This window comes from Delphinapterus leucas, chromosome 5, assembly GCF_059928025.1.
Source record: "Delphinapterus leucas isolate spDelLeu-1000000601 "Yukka" chromosome 5, BTC_Dleu_Yukka2, whole genome shotgun sequence".
Lineage (NCBI taxonomy): Eukaryota > Metazoa > Chordata > Mammalia > Artiodactyla > Monodontidae > Delphinapterus > Delphinapterus leucas.
In genome coordinates, this window is record NC_143133.1 from 136,847,629 (window position 1) to 136,868,858 (window position 21,230).

A 21,230-nucleotide genomic window follows, 5' to 3' on the forward strand; every position below is an offset into this window, starting at 1 on the left:
ATGCTTCCTTATCAAAGTGTGTAAACCAGGAGGAGGTGATGGGGGTAGAGCCAAAAGAAATTTTAGTCAATTTCTGCGAAGGCTGTTCCCGCGGTCAGCAGTCCCAGGCGCTGGTGGGCGTAGGAAACAAGGAAGGCCAGCTGAAGAACTTAACTGTCAGCACATAGCTGAGTGGATTTTGCAATAAAAATACACCATTGTTGGACTGTAAATGTTCCCCAAACCTGAAGACAATATTCAGTTTACTTTCAAGGGCTATAATGATGTGACATCAGTGAGTTGATCTGCCTGGAACTTAAGCACTGTGACCTGAAAGGTGTCAACACTGGTAGTGCAGCCCGGTGGCTTCACGCGGGGTCGAAGTGTGACGTGGTCTGTCTGCAGGACTGGGGGAGGGGGGGTGCTCCAAGCCATTTGGCCACTCTTACCAGGAGACAAGTGGGGCCACTTTCGGCGGGAATCACAAGCCTGACTCCGAACCATATTGGTGCCTGACCTGCGATGGCAACTGTGTTACGTTTGGTACAATGATGGATCCAGGCGGTGATGGCGGGAATGTGCGTGCAGCCTCACTCAGCCCCGGGATTCCAGGCGGCATCCTCGGAGAACAGGCCCTTGTCAGAGGCACCTACACGCAGTGCAAACAGCATCAGCAACTGTGACTTGTTTCCACCGTCAAGACCTCAAATACGGGAGCCTTTAGTCTGTTGGTGTGTAGTTTTTGAAGGAGCTAGAGTATTAGCAGCAACCCAAGGATAAGTGAAAATACAGCAAGACCCTGGATTTCAGCTCAGCTGAACCATCAGTGAACCAGGCCCAGACGTGTTGGAAACCCCTGTGAACCGAGGGCTCGGTTGAACCAGTAGCTTTGCTGTTAAGTGGCCGAGGGTGTGTAAAGCTGCCCCCAAGGTGACAGCTGCCACTTTTTCCTGTAAAGCTGAGAAGCCGTGGGGCCAGGCTAGTTGTGTTCCTGAACAAGCCATTTCCGCTTACCAGGTGAGGCTGTGGGCCCTTCCTCCACTTACCAGGTGAGGCTGTGGGCCCTTCCTCCGCTTACCAGGTGAGGCTGTGGGCCCTTCCTCCGCTTACCAGGTGAGGCTGTGGGCCCTTCCTCCGCTTACCAGGTGAGGCTGTGGGCCCTTCCCACCCTGTTACTTGCTGAGACTGTCAAGCTGCCCCAAATGGAAGCGGGGGCTGGAGAGCCCCACAGCCCTCCGGGTCGGGCGCTCGGCTTTAACAGAAGACTCACAGCAGCAGACCAGTAAGGCTGGGCAGTAGGGGCTGCAGGTCACTGTCCGGGTGACTGGTCTAACCCTCAAGGAGGACTCTCGCAGCGAAGGCTGACTCTCTGTCAGGGCTTTCATCACCAGAGTTATCAGACCAGAGACCTGCAGCCGCTGAGTCGTGGTGTGCACGGCGCATCAGGGGAAGCCCCTCGGGCGCTGAGGCCCAAGGAAGCGGGGGGCGGACAGGTCAGCTCCAGATGGACATTCCGACAGGCGTGCAACCACAGTACAGTGAAGGAGCCTAAAAGGCCCCCCACGGGGCGCATTTGCGTCCCTTTTCCACTGTGATTCTTGCCTAAACCCCATTAATGTAATTCACATGCCCGTCCCACCAGGGAACCAGCTAGGAGGGCGACTTGTAAACAGCACAGTCATAAAACCTCAATTCCCTTCACTCTCCCTTCCCCACCCCCCAATATTCAGACCCGTGATTCCACACACACACACACACACACACACACACACACACACACACCAGGGGCAGGGAGACCTGGGCCTCACCCCTAACCGGCTCTCTCCTGAAAGAGAGGCGCCAGTAGGAAGGGCCAGAGAATGCAGAGGGAGAGGGCCGCTCCAGCCCGCTAAGCAAGGAGCCTTCACTTGCAGTTTGGAGCCAGCTCGTGGCTCCACAGAGAGCCTCTGAAGTCTTGGGTCCGGCACCCTGGAGCACGAGGCCGGGTCCTCGTGACTGACACCGTCAACCTCGGCCTGGGGACCCTGCTCTCAGCAGCCCAGCAACGCTGAATCCAGCCTGGGCCGTGGGGCTCGCGCATTCCAGCTGATGAGGGGCTGACTTGCACAGCAGTGACTTCTTTTTAAGGGGATCATTTTAATCTGGGGCACGAGTTGTCCTATTACTAAGAAAATATCCTTAAATTCTTGCCCAGCTGATGTGCAAGGTCTTCCAGGGCTGTGGGTCTGACCTCAGTCATTTGTCTTTGTCAGTCTGTCTAGTCACTTGAATCAGCATCATCGTAAATCCAATTCAGGGCACGAAAGGTCCAGACACTGCCTACCTGACTTTGCTAGGGTTGCCAGAACAGAGTATCCAGGTGCTGCAACTGCGGAAATTTACTGTCTCCCGACCCAGGAGACTAGAAGTCCAGGATCAAGGTGTCGGCAGGGTTGGCTCCTTCCGAGGGCTGTGAGAAATACCTGTCCTGGGCCTCTCACATAACTTCTGGTTGGTTCCGGCAATAATTGATATTCTGTGACCCATGGAAACCTCAGCTAGGTGTCTGCCTTCAGCGTCACGTGGGTTCTCCCTGGGTGGCTCTGCGTCCAAACGTCCCCTTTTTCTAAGGACAGCAGTCATATTGGATTGGGGTCCAGTCTATATGCTCTGGGTGACCTCATCGCAACTAATTACGCCTGCTATGACCCTATTCCCAAATAGGGAACGACACCGTCTACCTCCACTTACGGATTTTGGGGGGACACGGTTCAACCCACAGCAATGCCTTATCTGTGATTTCCACAGGAGTTTGTGTGTCTCCGGGAAATCCCCTCCAAAGAACCAAGCTCCCTTATGGCAGCCAGGACTACGGAAAAAGTCCAAGACCTCTGACTGTCATCTCTGCAAAGATCTAAGGTTGGCGTGAAAGTCTGCAGGAAGAGCTAAGCCTCAGACTCCCTTGTTGCCATCCTTTCCCCACAAGCATGATGCATCCGCAGGCGAACTAGCCAACGTTTCCGTGTTTCACCTGGTTTCTGCCCACAGGGCATGTGGATCGTCTTCCTTTTCACTGAGTGTAAATGTCCCTCTCCATTACTGTTGTCTGAAGAGGGCTGGAACCTTGCTCTAGTCCAGGACTGTTCTTTGTACTGGTTACGACGATGACATACATCTGAGGCTGGCAACCTGACTGGGGAGAAAGGCTCTCATCCAGAGGGTGTCAGCAACAACACAGCCACCGTTGAGACAGCTGAATTTGAAACTCCCGCCGGGTGCGTGACATGAAACTCCACCCCCAGTCCTTCCTCACTAGCAGACAATAAAACAGACAACCACTTACTACCCTGTGGAACGTGAAACTTGGTCACCATCTTTGCTACCGAATCCCGTGGACTCTTCCTTCAAATCCTGTCGATTGGCCCACAAGAGCCTCGTCCATCCTCTTCTACGAAGCCGTGTCTCCATCAGCATCCCATCCTTGCTGCCAAACCGTCAAGAACTAGAAGAGTGAGATTTTACTCTATTTGTGAGGTAACAGGTTAAACTGCTGTAGTGTCGTGAATTCTGGCGGAAGACACGAGATCCCTGGGTCAGAGGCAGAAGACTTCACCACTCAAAACGACGTCTAGAGACACACGGAGAACCAGCTTCATCTTGCACTGGCTTCCTGGGCCCTCACTTCCAGAGGACAATGTGATCTCTGCATACACAGTGGGCTGCATTATAGGACAGAAGCCCTGAGCTTAGGAATGCAAATCTTGCATAACGGGCGGGAAATATGGCTGCGCTTTTGCTCTGCGGGAGGGCATTATCTCACTTGCTAAGGCTGCCTGCTGTACAGACGTTCTTGAAAAGATCGTGTAAAGCAAAGGCAGACAGTCCTCCTGCTTCTCTACAAAATGCAAGGCAGTGATGGAAAAACGTCTCCTAGCAACCTGCGGCCAAAGCAAATGGACCCCAGAGCTCGCGCTACTCACCGTTACACTTGGATAAGCTGAGCGCAGTTTTATTCTCAAATGTAGGTTTTCAGAAAATGTATGGCTTTGGTTTTATTTGTGATTTGAAAAACTTGAATATGAGTTTTGTTGGAAAAAGGAGTTTTACAGACTAAAGAAATGTATTTTGGTTATACCGGGACTGTATTCAACGATAACTTTTTCAAAAGGGATTTTGGATACACTGACCTATACACAGCAAAGGCCTGAATTAAGAGTTTCTGGTCCTTTTTCTCCCCACTGTTGTGTTGGAGGTTTCCTCTGTCTGAAACGGCAAGACCCGCAGCAGAACAAATGTATTAAATATTGTTTTTACTTGATTCGATGGTTCATTTTCTTTTTAAACAGAGCTCATTTTAAATTTTAAGAAGATTTTTATTTAACACTTTTATTACAATATTTATATGGCAACAATATTTAACAAGCTTCTGAGACACAGGATAAATTTTTGATAGACTTTGCGACTCTGCCAGAAGCAGATCTCAAAATAAACAGTGTTATTTAAAGCAACTGTGAAAGTAATCATAAAAGAAGTGTTGTTAGTATCAAGGTTTTCAACACGAGGTTCACCAGCTATCCTATTTCACGTAGAGGAAAAATGAAAAGAAGTACTTGAACTAGAAGAAAAAGTGGGATACCAAGAGCAGTGCACATTTACCAAAAACTTGAGAAAATGTACTGAGAGATATGTTAAATATTTGCTAAAAAGAAAACTTTAGTTGCTCATATGTGAAGCCCCATGAATCAATCATTCCATAGAATCAGGAGCAAAAGAACTTCTTCCCTTTCCTCCTCAAAAATCAAGGGGTCACATCTATGCCAAAACTCAGACTTCTTCCAGTTCTTCGTTCTCTTCTCATTTCAAGTAGGATTTGCTGTTTCTTCCCTTCTAGATAATGTTATTAGCCTGAGGGTCTCTGCTACCTCCCTGCGGTGGCCTAGGAGTACATTCCAGGGAATCCCCTAACCTCTGGAAATACACATCAGTCTTGGGGTGTAAGGGCATATGCACATTTTTAGAAGGGTGATGGCCTATATCTCTTATCCAGTTCTCAGAGTGATTTGTGACTCAGTGAAGGTGGAGACCCACTGGCCTGTTGTAACAGTTTCTAGAGTAAAATATAAAGAAGATTCACTGGGGTAAGTGAAGAAAATACCAGAATTTCTATGTTTATATTCATGCTTGCTTAAAAATAAGCTTATTACTATATTATTTCAGACTGAGAACAACATTATATATTTATTAATCATAAATAATACTTATATGATAAAGTTTATTTTTATATACTTATAATAGATTGTCAACGTTCTGAAGATTTTACTAATGGTGTGCAGAATCCAAACGTCTGGAGAACACTGCTCTAGATTACTATCAAGCTGTGTCGTTAAGATCTTGCAGGGCATCTTTAATTTACATGTGGGAGGAGGTGAAGGAACAGTACATTCTCAAAGACTAAAACGTTTTTATCCACTTCAATTTTCCGACATACAATTTATCTGGGGAAGAAAGCAGCTCACTGTGATCGAACAGCCCTGGATGCCACCTCGTGGGGCATCATTGTTTCCAAAGGCACCGAATTCTGTGAGCATTGTCACTGTAACTTTCCAAAAGGCTTCAGCTTTACCTTTTTATTCGGGCGTGTAATACGATGGATTGTCCGACTTCTGTAACAGCACTTTGTTTTGCTTTAATTTTCCCTGAGATGACCTCATAGCTCTTCCCTCAATACAGATGGGTTTGGCAACCTTTCAGACTAAACAAACATCTTAGCTGATACTTTATAAGATTTGGGCATTATGCAAACTCGTTTTCTGCCAAGTGATCTTCTTCACGACCTGTAAGGTTTAGTTGCAATTTAATATATTTTTTGTTATATACATGTTTGTTTTAGTTTTTAGATTCTGCATATACGTGATAGCACACAGAACTGGTCTTTCTCTGTCTGACTTATTTCACTAAGCCTGATACCCTCCAGATCCATCCACATTGTTGCAAATGGCAGAATGTCTCAACATTAAATACTTAAAAAAATTGAAAGGCAGCAAAACCTTATCGAAAATCTTCTAATCTCCAAAATATCTGAGCTTAAGTCCTAGATCTGCAAATTAAATTTTGTCCTGATTTCGATCCCTGTGTTTCAATCTTAGATATTAACATTTTCCTGAAACTTAAGTTTATTACGATGAAAATGAATTTGCACTGATAGTAAAAGAAACCTAGCGTTTAGAATATCACATTTTTCCCTGTTTGGCTTAGTTTTAAAATTTGAAAGCTATGCGTTTATGAAACCTATGCTATCTTGGTTTTGCAGGCACTGAATACAGGAAGAACAGTTTTAGAGGTCAAAGTGTGTGGATTGTGTGAGTTGGTCAAAACAGATGCAGGTGTGACAGGTCAAGGGCAAGGCTGCTTCAGGAGAAATATAGGTGGCAATAAAGTGTAAAATGTTGCAGGTGGCTTAAAGTACGAACACCAAGTGGGTACACGTCACCGACACCATGAAAGAAGCATTAAAGGGAGCCACACTTCCGCAGTCTGGAAGCGAACAGGCAAAGGGCAAAAGGAAACTGAAGGCAGCCAGGACTGCAGAGGGCTAATCCCTTCCAGAAGCTCTCGCCTCTCACGGTGGGAGGATTATTCTTCCCCTTCACAAGAGAACACGATTTCCCAGGATTGAGGAAGAATTCCAGCAGAGAATGTAGGTCGCAACACTGTAAACTCTGGTCTACATTTACCTCTTGGTGTCCTCTGCCGAGTAAAGCAAGCCGTCCCTGCGCTTTTAGCCTGTTTGGACAAGGGGATCGCACTTTCCTATCGTCTCTGCAGCAACCTGAGGTTTGCTTTTGCAGGACGTGTTACGTCCTCCATTACAGGCTTTGCAAACCCTCTGGCCCAAGCCCCTCCGGACCGCCCTCCCCCCGCCCGTGTGTCACGTGTGTCACACCGCATCCTTCACCCTGCAAACCGGCCTGCACTTCACTTGTTCCCACGCAGCCGGCTCCACGGGGAAACGCACCCAAGCCCACCAGCAGGCACGACAGCTCTTTATGTTCTGTGGTTCGGGAAAGGGCCGTGTCCTGTAGAGTCCCTTCCACTGAGGAATGACGACGTATCCAGGTAAAGCCCACCATTTACAGCCGCAAGCATCCAGCGGCTCACTGGGCGTGGCTTTCCAGCCTCACGCAGCCTTAGGCATCGCTGGGGCTTTGCAGGTGGCGCTCGCGGGGCGAGGGCGAGTCTGCCCCCAGCCACTCCGCACGTCACTGCGCCTTCCCTTGCTAGCCCACCGGCCCCGGCCAAGCAGCCTGCTCTGTGCCTCACCATAGCTGCCCCGGACGGACTGGCAACGTCAGGGAGGAGGGATTTGGAGGACGGGCCAGTAGAACGCTGCAAAAGCCCTTCCCACCCAAGAAGTCATGGAAACAACAGAACCTGGCGTTCTTAGGAGGAACCGGTGGCTTGGGACCCACATTATATACATTTTAGGACAGTTCACTTGGCAGTAAGATTCGGAACCCTTGGCTCCCAACCCTGTCAGAGACCCTCTGTGTCCATCCTTTTCTGCATCCTCAACCCCACGCCAGCCTCAAGCCCCCGTCCGGGTCCCTCACTTTCCTTGCGAACATACCCTCGGGCTCCGTCCCTGCCTACCCTCAGTGGTCTGGCCATGAATACGTCTCCCTCACCTCCACCCTCCAAAGTGGATCAGACAGAGATGGAAAAGGGATTCCTTAAAGTTTTCAGCATCCAAGTTGCAGATTTTGAGTGCATTCCATCATGGAGATGTTGTATGTCCATCTTGCTTAAGGGCTCTGAGGTATCCCATAGTTAACGAGCCTTTGCAGGCTGGTCTGGGGAATCTATCACAGATGACTTAATGTTTTCGAGAAAATACATTTTTGGTAACTTTTTATTTGGATAAAATATCAAACTTATGGAAAGGTTGCAGGAATAGTACAAGGAATTCCCATGGAGCTTTTACCCAGATTGTTCACATTTTCCTCCATTGGTTGTGTGTGTGTGTGTGTTTACACACACACACACACAGAAAATATTTTTTGAATTCTAATTAATTTACAACTTTTGGAACATAAATTATTAGCAAATTTGGGTCTGCTAAAATAGGTGATAAATAAGACACATTATTTTATGCTTTTTAATTTCCCTTAATTCCTAGTATTTTCCCTGTAATAAGGGCTCATTTCCAGAAAGAAAAATGTATTTACTTTCCTTTTAAATACTTTTATTAACTTCATATAATTGTGAGACTATGTTTTCCCGAGGCCTGTGATACTCTCCAATAGTAGGATTGGTATTTAATGAGCCCTGTTCAGTACCTCGAGACACCGGAGCCTCACTGAGTAAATAATAATTATTGTGATATGTATAGTAATACGCCAGGGATGCTAGAGGCCAGCCAGTAATGGCCTTTATTCCCGAGGTCACCATGGACTGGCCTGGGGAGGGACTAGTGGAGAGAACTGTTAAAAATTCCAGCTGACTTACCCCTCAGATCCCCAAATAAGAAAGAGTTCAGTGTATCTATAGCTCTGCTAATACTGATTTAAACCCTGTAATGTTCAGCTTTCTCTTGCTTTGAAGTTGCGTTCTTTTTAAAATCAGATCCTTATCTCCAACCAAACTCTGCATGTTACTTAGTTCACCAGAGATCTTAGACTAACATTATTAAAAGTTTACTTTCCAGAAAAGTGTTTTGAAATTACTACAATGAAATCACAGCATAATTTTCTTCATCAATATTAACATCCTCTTTAAAAATATCATTGAATTAATTTCGCTAGAATAAAAAATTCACAGATGTGTACTTAAGACAAAGAGTCCTGATGGTTCCAAGGACATATATACACACCAAAGTGTTGAACACAAACACTTAAAAAGTAAGCTATCAGCCAAAAGAACAAGTCTTATTTCCCACTTCTGAACTCCAGATTTTCCTGATGGGACTTTACACGGCTCAGCCTGGCAATGGAGGGTGTCTGCTGAAATAGGCCCAGATTGCTGCTGTACGCTATGATTCATTCCCTGAATGCTGCCTTTACTCCATGTTGCTTCTGGGTAAAGTAAATTAGAATAATATTATTGCATTTTAATGTAGGCTGTAACCCTCTTTTATCCTGAAGATTATGACACAAAAATGAATTAATAGAAATGAAACTGCTCTTATGAATTAAAATAGCCTTTCCCATATACAGACTTTTTAAAATGTCAAAAAAGGAAATATTTATTGTTACGACACATTACGTTGTGGAGAATATTTTTATAAAATCATCTTTGATATTTACAGAAGAACTACTTTAGATTCATATTGCATCTAACCCATAATGGCTTATTTTCTCTAAAAAAAAGAAAAAAGTGCAACAGAAGAAGCCTCAATCTGTTTTGTTATGTATGCTAACAGTTAAATGAGGAAATGTAACAAAATGCAGACTTGAAAGGTTCAAGGAGCTTAGGGTATCAAAGACTATGGTTTCTATTCAAAAAGCGTTTTTAAGGCAACCAACACTACGAGAAGCGCTTTGATAACCAGGGTGTTTGGCCAGGGCAGAAGGCAGGCGACTCCACCAGGCTGTACAGGTCACGACAATCGCCCGATATATGAACAAGGCGCTCAGTTCTGAGTATAGGTTATAAGCTATTCTTATATATCAGAAATACTCCCCCAAAGTCACTTTTTGAGGCTTCTTTCTTTCCTTCTTTCTCTCTCCTCTCTCTCTCTCTTTCTATCTCTCTTTCTTTTTCACTGAAGAGTTGAACATTGAGGTGAATACATTTTTGTCATGTTAAGTGGAAGGAAAAGCAGGTGGTGACTTAGCTCCCAAAATGTTACCACCGCTCCTGAGCTCGCTGCCATCCCAGTGTGCTCTCAGAAGGTCCACACACGCTCCAAGGACTCAAACCCAGAGACTAACAATTGGGTGTATATTTGGCTAATCTATTCCCGATGCTTTGCCTAAAAAATTGGCATTGGCTTCCTCAACATCTTTCTTCTGGAACCATGGCTTTGAAGTTGTTCCTTGTTGATAAGCTTCCAGAAAATGACAGATTCCAGGAATGTCACTAGGAAAGTTTGGTGGGAGTTCCTCCCTTGATCGAGGTGTAAACACAAAACCAGGACAGTCTTTGAGTAATCTGGAAATATTGAAACACAAATATTAATCATAAAACTTAAGACTGACGTAACTGTCTAGTCAAGAAAAGGTGACATAACTAAAGGAACATTCCTGAGAATATTAATAAACCAGCCATCTTCAGTGTCACTGACAGGAAAAATCCCAATGATGTTTATAAGCATCTTCACAGAAGAACGGCAAGGAGTCAATGCACAGTAACAGAAAGCCCTACCAAATAATGTAGTTCACTCATATTAGGAAAGATAACTATCAAATAGTCTTGTAAAGGTATCATCTATAATCTATAGAACAGTGCAGTTCACAGCAGTGGGGGAAAAAAACCCAAACAATGCAAAAAGTCTAATAATAGCAAAAAATACATGAAAATAATGTTACAGAACTGGAAGAGTTGAAAGAGATAAGACATTGTCAATTCATTCATTTTCTAAATATTACTGAGAAGTAAGCTTGGGCAAGACCTTGTGAAAGAAAATTCTATGTAAGATATATATCTACATATAAAATGTGAGAGTAACTTTGGGATCTCGCAATAGAAATTTTAGGAATTCCAAGTTAGTAGGACTAAAGTGAGATTTAGTTGTATATATCGACACTCTACTTACTATCTGATATTTGCAATATATTTTCTTCTTAAATTCTTAAGAATTAAATTTCACCTTAAATTCAGATGTTCTACAGGCTTTTATTATTTGCTGCATTTGTCCATGATGATAAACTCATTTGAAGCTCTAATCATTTTGATTAAGTTACTGTCTCCTCTTCCCACTTGCTTCCCTAGCTTTCTGTCAAATGCAAACTTAATAAGCATCTCTCTGATCTATTATTCAGGCCGTGGATGGAAACTGGCTGTAAACCAGCTTCTGCAGAAAATCTCTCCTCGTATCTCCCCTTCCACTCCCCAGTCTGCAGTGAAAAGAGTGACGATGCTGCACGAGACTTGGGGTCGCTGACGCCCCTCTGTGTGCTGAGGAAACCGCTGCACAGAGGTGCAGGTCTCAAGGATCACAGACCTCAAGTAGAATACAAGGGAGTGTTCAATCAACTAATTTTTATCAGTGCACCAATAAATATGTAGTCTGCAAAATCATAAGACTAATGAAATGATGTTTTAGTCATGGATTTGTAAATATTTTGAGTACCTATTATTTTTAAGGCACAGTATTTGGTAATATATAATGAAAAATTACAGAATTCCACACAATTGAAAGTATAAGCTTCAAAGTCTGGTAGATGTAGGTTTGAATAACAGCAAAGATGTCAGATTTCTAGCCTTTCAAATGGGGATTAAAATAATACATGTCTCTTAAGACAGTTGTGAAGATTAAATAAATTGAACAAGATTGATTAAGCATCAATTAGATATCACATAACACCCGTCATATTGGCAGCAATCAGTCTGATAATATCAGTCACTGGGAAACAGAAACCTTCAGGCACCGTGGATTCTATTGGTACATATTACCAATATATACCAACAGACTGGTGAAATCAATCTGGACAGCTAACTGGTGCTTAGCAGAGCCGAAACTGGGTATAGCCCACGATCCGGGAATACCATTCGTAGGTATATTATCTAGACACATATGTTTAAGAATATTTATCAAATCACGTTGTGTAATAATGAAAAACTGGCAATCCTCTAATTACCCATGGATAGAAGACAGACTGGCTTATTTATACTCTAGAATACATATTATGTCACACGCACATATGGGGACATGGTAGATTTATCTCATACCAGCTTGTGAGAAACAGCTGTTAAACACTCTGGAATTCTGCAAGCCAGTTAAACCATCGGTAGCCTGAAACCTGCCACGGTGATAGTATTTACACCTTAAAAACTGGTAAAAGCTAGAAGTCAGGGGGTATCCACTTCACTCTGCAGGCTGGTTTACCAGCACACCACTGCATTAGGAATACTGTAAATAAATGAACCAGATTTTTGTGAACTGGATTTATATTTCATCAAGAAAAAAATCTCAAAAACATAGTATTGAGTGGATTGAAGGCAAGTTGTAAAAGGGAATGGGTGGAATCTATTTTCCTCTGGTTTTATTCTTCTATCTGGAGCATTCAGAAGTGGCTTTAAAGCAAATCACTTGAATGTATGAAGAGCCTCGCTCCAGATCGCACATCTGGTAAGCCCTGTGCTGTAGGACACGTCTTCTGCCTACAAATCCCATGCTTTTTAAAGAGACTTACAGATGTTTTGTTCATTAAATCATCTTTTTAAAAAGATCCAAATCTGTAAGAAAAACAGGTTGGAAAAATAAAACCATTTAGAAGAAAGCTTGCGTAAGATCCAAGAATAGTAGCCACAGTCCCAGGGCAGATGCTCACATGTGGAGGGAGGTTTTCTTTATCCCTCCTGACCGGACATGGTTTCCTGCAAGTGGCTGCATCAGCTCTCCTAATTCGGTCATCGTCCCATAATCCCTTATTCTCCTTGTTCCCTGGTGGAATTCAAGTCCTGCTTCTGTGTCACTGGTCAACTTTCCCGCCCGCACGGGGCACCTGCCAGTTCTGTCTTTAATGATCCTGCGTCACTGCACGCAACCCTCCCTTTAATCCACTGGCCCCAAACTCAAACGACGTTGAACCTAGTGTCTGTGTTCTCTGCACTTCAGTGAAAACAAACAAAAATGCGGGAAACCGTCCCTAGAAGAAACTCCTCATGACATTTAAAAGAAAGGAATGTCTAATTGCCATTACATTCTAAATTACTGACCAGAATTTGGAAGTGGAAGTTTGAAGGAAATGGATAGTTTTGGTTGTGGGTATGCAGTCTGTGTCCTAAAGTGACATGTGCTTCATAAATATATCAAGGAAGTTAACACTTCCTAATATTATTGTATTGGGAAACGTCATCCCTGAATTCAGTGTACTATCAATAAAGCTCTGCAAAGAAATAATTACCTTTCGTATTTGTATAACTTACAGAATCTCCACTTGTCCTGAACTTAAGAAACACAGGATGAGCTGAGATGAGCACCTGAGGGTGTGTCCAGGGCGGGTGAGGAATGTGTCTGTGAAGACGCGGCCTCTGACTTAAGGTCTGATGTGCGAAGGAGGAAAGCAGGGGATGACCCGGGAGAGAAACACAAAGCAAGCATCCTCCATTCAGGAATCGGTTTGGCGAGCGTGATGCATAAAAACGAGGCCGGGTTGCAGGAGATCCATGAAATAAGGAGGGAGTGGAAGAAACCTTGGTGGTAGGGTCTGGCGGGACTCTGGTCAGAGGGAACACGTGAGTCCGTGGTTGCACGTTTAATTTTGTTCTGGCTTGTAAGGCCGGGGGACGGATCTGGCCTGTGCTTCACGAAGAGAACATGGGTACCACGTGGAGGGGAGCCTGGGTGTGAGTAGCGCCGCGTGCAGCACACTCACCTGTGGTGGGGGCGGGGCGCGCACGGGGAAGGCGAGGGCATGCCAGGGTGCTGGTGCCAGGGACCAGGGGCACGGCGGCCCTCTACCGCCCAGTCAGGAGACTGATGGAGCTTGGCCGGTGGGAAGTGGATGTCTTCGGGGTGGGGGGTGGGGGGAATCAGCTGTTCTAATAGGATCGCATTGCCTGTAATGGGCCAATTAGTCACCCGAGCAGAAATACAGGTCAGAGCTTACGAGTGGAGATTCTCAGTGGAGAATCATGGGTCGGGCTGGAGATCAAAGTTCCCACGAGGCTAACGCGCAGTTTAAAAAGAAAAAGTTAAAGTGAGGATGATACAAGTTATGGCTTTTCTCTTCCTTTAAGATGATCTAAGCAAGAACAAGTTATGAAGAATGAAACAAACCAATGGACAAAAATGACGACTGCGTATGAATGAAAATAGACTTCAGGCACTGAACGGGATCCATACCTGTAGGTGGTAGGGCTGACGTTGATTTTCCGGGGGACACTGCAGGACTCGAACTTGTTAGCCAAGGTGACATTATTTCCAAAAAGGCAGTAACGGGGCATCTTAACTCCGACAACTCCGGCAAAAACCGACCCAGAATGCAGTCCAATGCGCATCTGAAAGCAAGAGCAACGCAACGTTCCGGTCATGGGTGAACACTGCTGCTAGTCAGCGCCGGCTGCGTGCCTGTCGAAACCACCGGGCTCCTGGCTCTGCCCACAAGCCCTCCTTCCTCCAAGCCTGCAGCCCATCCCCTCTCCTAGCCACCTCCTCAGCCCCGCCTCTTCATGCTGCTCACAGAGCATCCTTTATCTCAACTGTCCTCCGCATCTGAATCGAAGCCCCCCACGAACGGACCACAGTCACCATGGTGACCAAAGTGCCCGTGGACTGTTGACGTGAACCTGCTCTGTCCGTCGGTGAGAGAGACCTGACTTCCGGCGCCCAGAAGTTGTTTCCCAACACGGTCAGAGGGGTCCAAGAAGCCAGTGCTCAGGACGCAGAGGGCGGGTTTTTAGGTGTTTTGCTTTAAAAGGGCCTTTGTGCCAAACACTACCTCACTACTCAAATGACCGAGTGCAGAAAGAGAATTGTAATATTTAAGCAGAAAATGACGGAGGAAGCGGAAAGCTGGCATTGCTGATGCCTGCGTCACAGTGACTACACACACGTCAGTCAAAAACATCTGGACCCGAGGAAAACCAGAGTCCTGCCGCATCAGGATAGGCTGAGGTAAACGTTGAGACACCCTGAAAGCTATCAATGATCTGGAGACCAGTTAAGACAATGTTTTAAAGTGGGATCTTCCGGAAGCTCCAAATACTGGCCAATCTCAGAGGAGGTACAGATTTTAAATTACTGCTGCAACGGAGCAAGTTAAAGGGGGGATGTTTCAAATGACAGATACCATGCACGTTACTTTCAGTTCTATGTTTAGCTGACCATTTGAAACAAGTTTTATTAGATGTGCGTATTGTACACAGAGGCCAAGTACTCAGTGACTTAGATGTCCTTTAGAATCCAGAAGACTCCAGATCTCCCTAGTTTTACAGCTAATTTCAGATCTCTTCTAGAAACTTCTGAGAATCATTGGCTTATAACAAGTCAAATCATGAATTCTGCAAAATTTTCAAACAAAAGCCCTACATCATGAATCAGGAAATTTGTATTAGAAACCAAAATGGTGCTGATAGCTGGTGCTCTGACCTACAATATTATATTAGTTTCAGGCGCACAACACAGTTATTTCATATTTTATAGATTACACTCCCCGCAGAGTTGCCATAAAATAACTGTACTTGATGTGCGGTCCATGACATCCTCGTAACTTACTTATTTCACACCCAGTTGTCTGTACATCTAACCCTCCCTCCCACGTTCCCCTCCCTCCACCCGCTTCCCTCTGGGACCACTGGTTTCTTCTCTGCATCTGGTAGTCTGACTTTCTCTAAATCTCCATATCTCCCTTGTACTCTTTCCTCGCCTAAAAAATGCAGGGTTGGATTCTTTTTAAAGTTCCTTCTTCATCCAAGTTTTACTTTAAGCAGAAAAACATAAATGTCTATTACATTCTGGCTTTTTCTTCCTTAGGAGAATATGGTTCTATATGTAAACACTATGACAGTGAACAATGTAGACACATAAAATGAGGTGACAAAAGGCTATCTTCTGCTTATAAGTATCAGGCAGAATTTTAGAAGTTTTTACTGACTTTGGGCACTCTTCTGGTTAAATCAGTTTCTCTCTTTGTACCTAGTCACTCTAGCTTTTCTTTTTTTTAACATCTTTATTGGGGTATAATTGCTTTTCAATGGTGTGTTAGTTTCTGCTTTACAACAAAGTGAATCAGCCATACATAGACACATGTTCCCATATCTCCTTCCTCTTGCGTCTCCCTCCCTCCCACCCTCCCCATCCCACCCCTCGAGGCAGTCACAAAGCACCGAGCTGATCTCTCTGTGCTATGCGGCTGCTTCCCACTAGGTATCTACCTTACGTTTGGTAGTTATATATGTCCGTGCCTCTCTGTCGCTCTGTCACAGCTTTTAATACGACAAGTTTACTGTTTCTATTGCATAATTAATATGGAAATGCGTAAACATTTCCTCTTCGTAAACATCCAAACAACGCAGACAAAGCCAGTGTCTCTGCTTCCTCCCCTGCCCCCCAACTCCCCTCCCCCAGCCCTGAATCTCACTCTCAACCCCAAAGCTTCCTTATACGGGGACTTTTCAAATTCACAAGCACAATAATGGTCCAAAGTTTAACAGGCCCGTCACGCCCCCAGTGGAAACCTGCTGGGGAGTCTCCCCTTTGGGGCCACTTTTGATGTAGCCCCTCTGCACTCAGGTTCTGGGGCTGGGAGGGAGGCTCCCAGAGCCTGTGTCGGAGTTCACTCTGCACCTTCTGACTCAGCCTGGCCCTGGTCTCCATCATGAGATAGCGTCCACCCACCCACCGTCTTCCAAGTCTCAGTGGGTGGACGTTAGTGAGGAAGTCGGTAGGAATAAGTGCATAGATGGTTTGTACATACGACACGCTGGAGAAAACATAGAGTTTGAAAAGAAAAAAAGAAAATATTTCCTATTCTTTCACTGTGATTCCATGCCGTGGGGCAGGAGGGTAAGAAACACATGACTCCAAATCTGGATCCGTGAGAGACTCGACTACTCTTGTCTAGCAGTGAATTGTGGATGCCTTTTCATAATGTTGTTATACAGATTTTAAATAAGATGATGTTTAAGTCACAGTCTGCTCCCTGTGATACACATTAGTGCTTCTCTCTCTACTAAAACTACTCTGCACTTCTGCGTCTGTGATATTTCATGAGTAGCCCCTAAGGCTGTCAGGTATTTCCTAGGACTGCAGGTCAATACAAAGAAAAAGGTGGTTTAACATCTGACTTTACAGCTCAGTAAAGCTAAACTATTATCACCCAGGTAATTATCTTTGAAACTAGCTATAAATAATTCTTGCAATTGCGAAACTCTAAAAGTGTATTTCTACAAATATCAAAAACCCCCCATGCCACTAACCCCCCTGCCCCAAACATACACATCTTATTACAAAATCCATTTATGTGGAGATCACTGGTTTTATTATTAATCGGGATATTTTAAGCATTTACTTTGATGCTATGAGTTTCCTCACCAAAAAAAGACAAAACAACAACAACAAAACACAAAAAAACACATAATTCTCTTCTAAAAAAGTATAGAAATTAAGCATCTGGGAAAGTCAGATACTGTGAAACTTTTAAAGCACAGTGGAAAATTATGTCGCGTTCTTCCTATTGAAACCTGGGGTCTCAGTCTTCTCCCCTGTGGGCAGGCTTAGGGTTGCTGTGACCATTAGGACAAAATGGATGTGTCACAGTGTATCTCCTCAGGCCAGGGTATAAAGGCCATGCAGTGGATGCAGACCTGTTCACCGGGACGTGGCCCCTATGTGAGAAGTGGGACGGCCCTGAGGCTGCACCAGCAGAGCGTGACAGGTGAGCACCTGGGCTGATAGTCCCAGCTGGGCCCCGCCCTCCGCCAGCCCCACCCAGGGAACCAGGCCGGCGAGTGAAGCTCTGGTTCAAGTGGTGTAATCCCAGCTACCCGACGCGCCCTCGACCGCTGAGCTGCCAGATGCTGTGAGAAATGACGAGGTATTCCTGCTTTGCCTCATCCAAATTCCGACGCACAGAATCCGTGCAAAATAAAGCTCTGTGGTTTTACGCCACTAATTTTAGGGAAGTGTGTCACACATCGGTATGTAACTGGGATGAGAGTTCACTTAGAAGATAGCTGTGAAGGCTTACACATACGGCTTCTGTTAACAGGGAAGAGAGCCCTGGCTAAACGTCCAATTTTTTCCCTCCTTCTCTCTATATTTTATATCATGCCACATAGGATTCCATATTACTTCAAAGACCCATTTCTGAAGGTCATCAGCTGAGACTGTTCTATGGCACATTCACTTCAAGTGGGACAAATAAGGATATTCCACTCATGTTTTATCTATTAAACCAATGGTTAGCATGTTAATTTTATTTTCTCATCTGCTATAAGACATTATTATTCGGGGATATGGCTCGTCTAGAAATTTTGGAATTTTATGTGTCCTGGAAAATATTGGTGGGTTAGCAGCCCACTTCATTCTCGTGTAATTCCTCCCCTGCAGGGCTCAAAAAACTAAACATTCCATTTTCCAAAGTCCCTTGAAGGTTCTAGATGTACTTAGGTGTGGTGAATCGGAAGCCCTTGCCCGAGCTCTGGAAACCTGCATTTCTGCCTGCACTCCCGGTGTGAGCACGGCTGGGGAAGCCTTTGTGTTCTCTGTCCCCTGCTTAGCAGGGAGCCCAGTTGCCAGTCATTCATTTTGGAAGAGTCGTGATGCGGTATTTCCACGTTGCTGATGCAATTACAGTAGCTGCAACTTTCTTCTACAGCCAGCAGTGGACACAGCTGCTTTCCGAGCACAGTGGTTCCCTGCCTGGCTGTGGCTGTGTGGTTCTGGAACCAGCTTCCAGGTCACGGAGGAAGCTGTGGTTCTGAAGTGTGGGTTTGGGAACCATTTTTTCAAAGCTCAAGCCATGGATGGCATCTTTGGTCTCTAAGTGATCTGTAAGCCATTTAACACCGCGTAGTAAAGCAAGCTGGAGATTTGCTCTCTGCCACTAAACCCTGAGGGATGCACCATTCTGTTGGGATCTAACTAGTCAGCATTTACTGTCCTGACATCTCCTGGCCAGGACGTGATACGCCTCACCTTGATGGGCTCTCCGTGGGGAGACACCACTTCATCAGAGAGCTCCATCATCTTCAGGGCCATCAGTGCGATCCGAACAGCGTGGGTGTCACTCTCTTTGTGCAAGCCCCCAGCCACACAGTATGCATCGCCGATGGTCTCCACCTACACACAACGGATTTTCCACGTTACAAACAGAAGCTGAGGAAGCATCACAGTGCATATCATAGAGCAGAAATTAAGAATCATGCAGCAGACACCTCAGCGCTCAGGGCCAATGGAACATCAGAGCAAATCACAGACTCTTGGAAAAGGCTTTCCTCCCCAGGAAACGCACAAGGTGAGCGGCAGTGCCGCGCCGTGAACACAGTTTCGGGAGGGGCTTCTACTCCCAGGATCGCCATTGACTCACCTCCTTCTTTCCCCACCACGTAAAAGGGCTTTGTAGAAGCAAATGACGTACTTTGGGTTTATACTAAACTGTTTAAGATATTGGGTGATTTTATACCCTCTCGGCATAAAATACAGCGTTCTGAACAAAGTCACTACTGAATCAAGGCCCTATGAATTTATTAAGGATGTGCCTGGTTAAAACTGTCATTTTAGCTTTTCAAAGGGACATTTGGGGTTGTCATAGCAACGCTAATCACAAAGTGTGGAAACCAAGATGTCAAGCCCAGAGGCAGACAGTGGTGACTGGAAGCTATTGGAATCAGGCTCTTCTGTAAATTTCATGTACGTTACTATCATTGTCATGATTGCTGTTGCTACGAGTGATTTTTATCTGTCGGTGACCCTGAGTACAGAAAGCTAATGGTTACTTTAAATCCACAAATAAGCCACCAATTTGTAATAGGTACATTTTTCTCCTCTAAATATTAATCGTAACTTATCAGATCATATCACTGTTCTGATCCAGAGCTTCCAATCTAGGGGGACGGAGACGAGAGAGGAGAAGAGAACGGGGACAAATTTCAGTGACTCCCTATTTCATGCAGAATAAATGCCGGAGCCCTTAACATGCCCCCCAAGTTCTTGCCCTGCCTTTCCCCTGCCCTCAATCCATCTCCTAACTCTCCCTCTTGCGCACTGTGTTCCAAGCCAGCGGCCACCTGTTTCCCCTCAAACATACCAAACACTTGCTACTCCTCGGTCTGGAACAGTCTTCCTGCAGGTGGCCACCTGGCGTGTCCCTGGTCTCCTCGGGCCCTGCTGACACCCGCCTGGCGAGGAAGGCCGATCCCGCCCACGGCCCATACCTGCTCCATTTCCTACTAGGAGAGCACACCAACAGGGATGCTGTTGGAGTTATGCCCGTTTGTTGGCTTTTCTCCCAGTAGGACACAAGCTCTCGGAGTCTGTCTCATCAACTCCTCCATCACTGGGGCCCAGGCTGTTCACCAAGGACACAGCCCGGCGGCCGGGCATCCCGAGAGCATCTCCTCAGCACTACAGGCAGAGAAGCGCTCAGGCTAACGGCTAACCTGTCACAGGGCTCAGGAAGTGTTACTAAGTAGGAGAAGGGCACCCTCGCCCCTACTGGGCGTTGGGTGCTGTCCTCTGTGCTGCTGCAGCCCCTGCAGAGGTGAGAGTGGTATCGCGTCCCCAGTGTCACAGGGAATCTGCCCTGTGCGTCTCTGTGTGTCCCTCCTCTGCCCGCCCCCTGCCGTGGACTCTTTTCACAGGGAGTGTACCCCCACCCACGCTGGCCAACGCTGGAGGACCAGTAAGAATGTGCCGAAACAACAGACAAATACACACTCAAATAAGCAGAAAATGACCAAGAGATTGAAAGACAGAAAGGAAATGTAACTGAATGAAGTCCTGGTCCAGCCGGGTCCTGGAATAAACAAGCCTGACTGTTCCTTGGAAGCCACCACGGGCACAGGTCAGCCCCTGATGAACACTTTCTATATCTTAAGGTTATTCCGAGGTGAGGACCCTCCCCCGTTTGTTCACAGCATCTCCAGGTGTTTCCACGCGGAGTCGGCATGAAGAGCAGGTGAAACAAGGATGCAGGCTCTCTGGCTGGGGCTGCGGCTGGGCCCCCAGGGGTCTCTGCGCCCGCACCCTCATCGTGAGGTACAAGATTCTGACCACTGGGGAGAATGACCCATATTTTAAAGTTTCAACAGGGCGAACCGTGCAGCAGCGGGCAGCTTCTGCGAGCAGCCACAGCAGTTTGCAGAAGACAGGGAGACCTCCCAGTTCTGAGAGGAGATATTCTCAAGGCATAAACTGTCTACAAATAAATACAGTGAATTCCACAAGAGGCCACGAGGCTTAACCTAAGTGAAGCCAATTATTTTATCTGTAATTATGCATGGACCTCTTTTTTCCTAAGGGAATCATAGCTCTGTCTGGAATTTCCTGTTACAAATTTTTTAAAAGGAAAGTTTTACTTCGAGCATCTAGATTGGAACAAAGGAGGGGCTTATAGAGTCCCATAAATCATTTTTGTTTCCTCTTTAATCATTTATTTATCTTCATG

The 21,230-nt window shown here is 45.6% G+C and overlaps 1 protein-coding gene across 1 annotated transcript in view; it reads right to left on the reverse strand.

The window, feature by feature from the left end:
* Positions 1-3,978: 3,978 nt before the first annotated feature.
* The window catches only part of GUCY1A1 (guanylate cyclase 1 soluble subunit alpha 1), a 62,893-nt gene continuing 45,641 nt past the window's right edge, over positions 3,979-21,230 (reverse strand). Inside the window, exons 7-9 of the mRNA XM_022582195.3 lie at positions 18,761-18,904; positions 13,967-14,121; positions 3,979-10,107 (exon numbers count right to left, since the gene is read on the reverse strand). Coding sequence (XP_022437903.1) covers positions 9,906-10,107; positions 13,967-14,121; positions 18,761-18,904 — 501 coding nt within the window. The 3' untranslated portion in view covers positions 3,979-9,905. The remainder of the gene's footprint in view (positions 10,108-13,966; positions 14,122-18,760; positions 18,905-21,230) is intronic.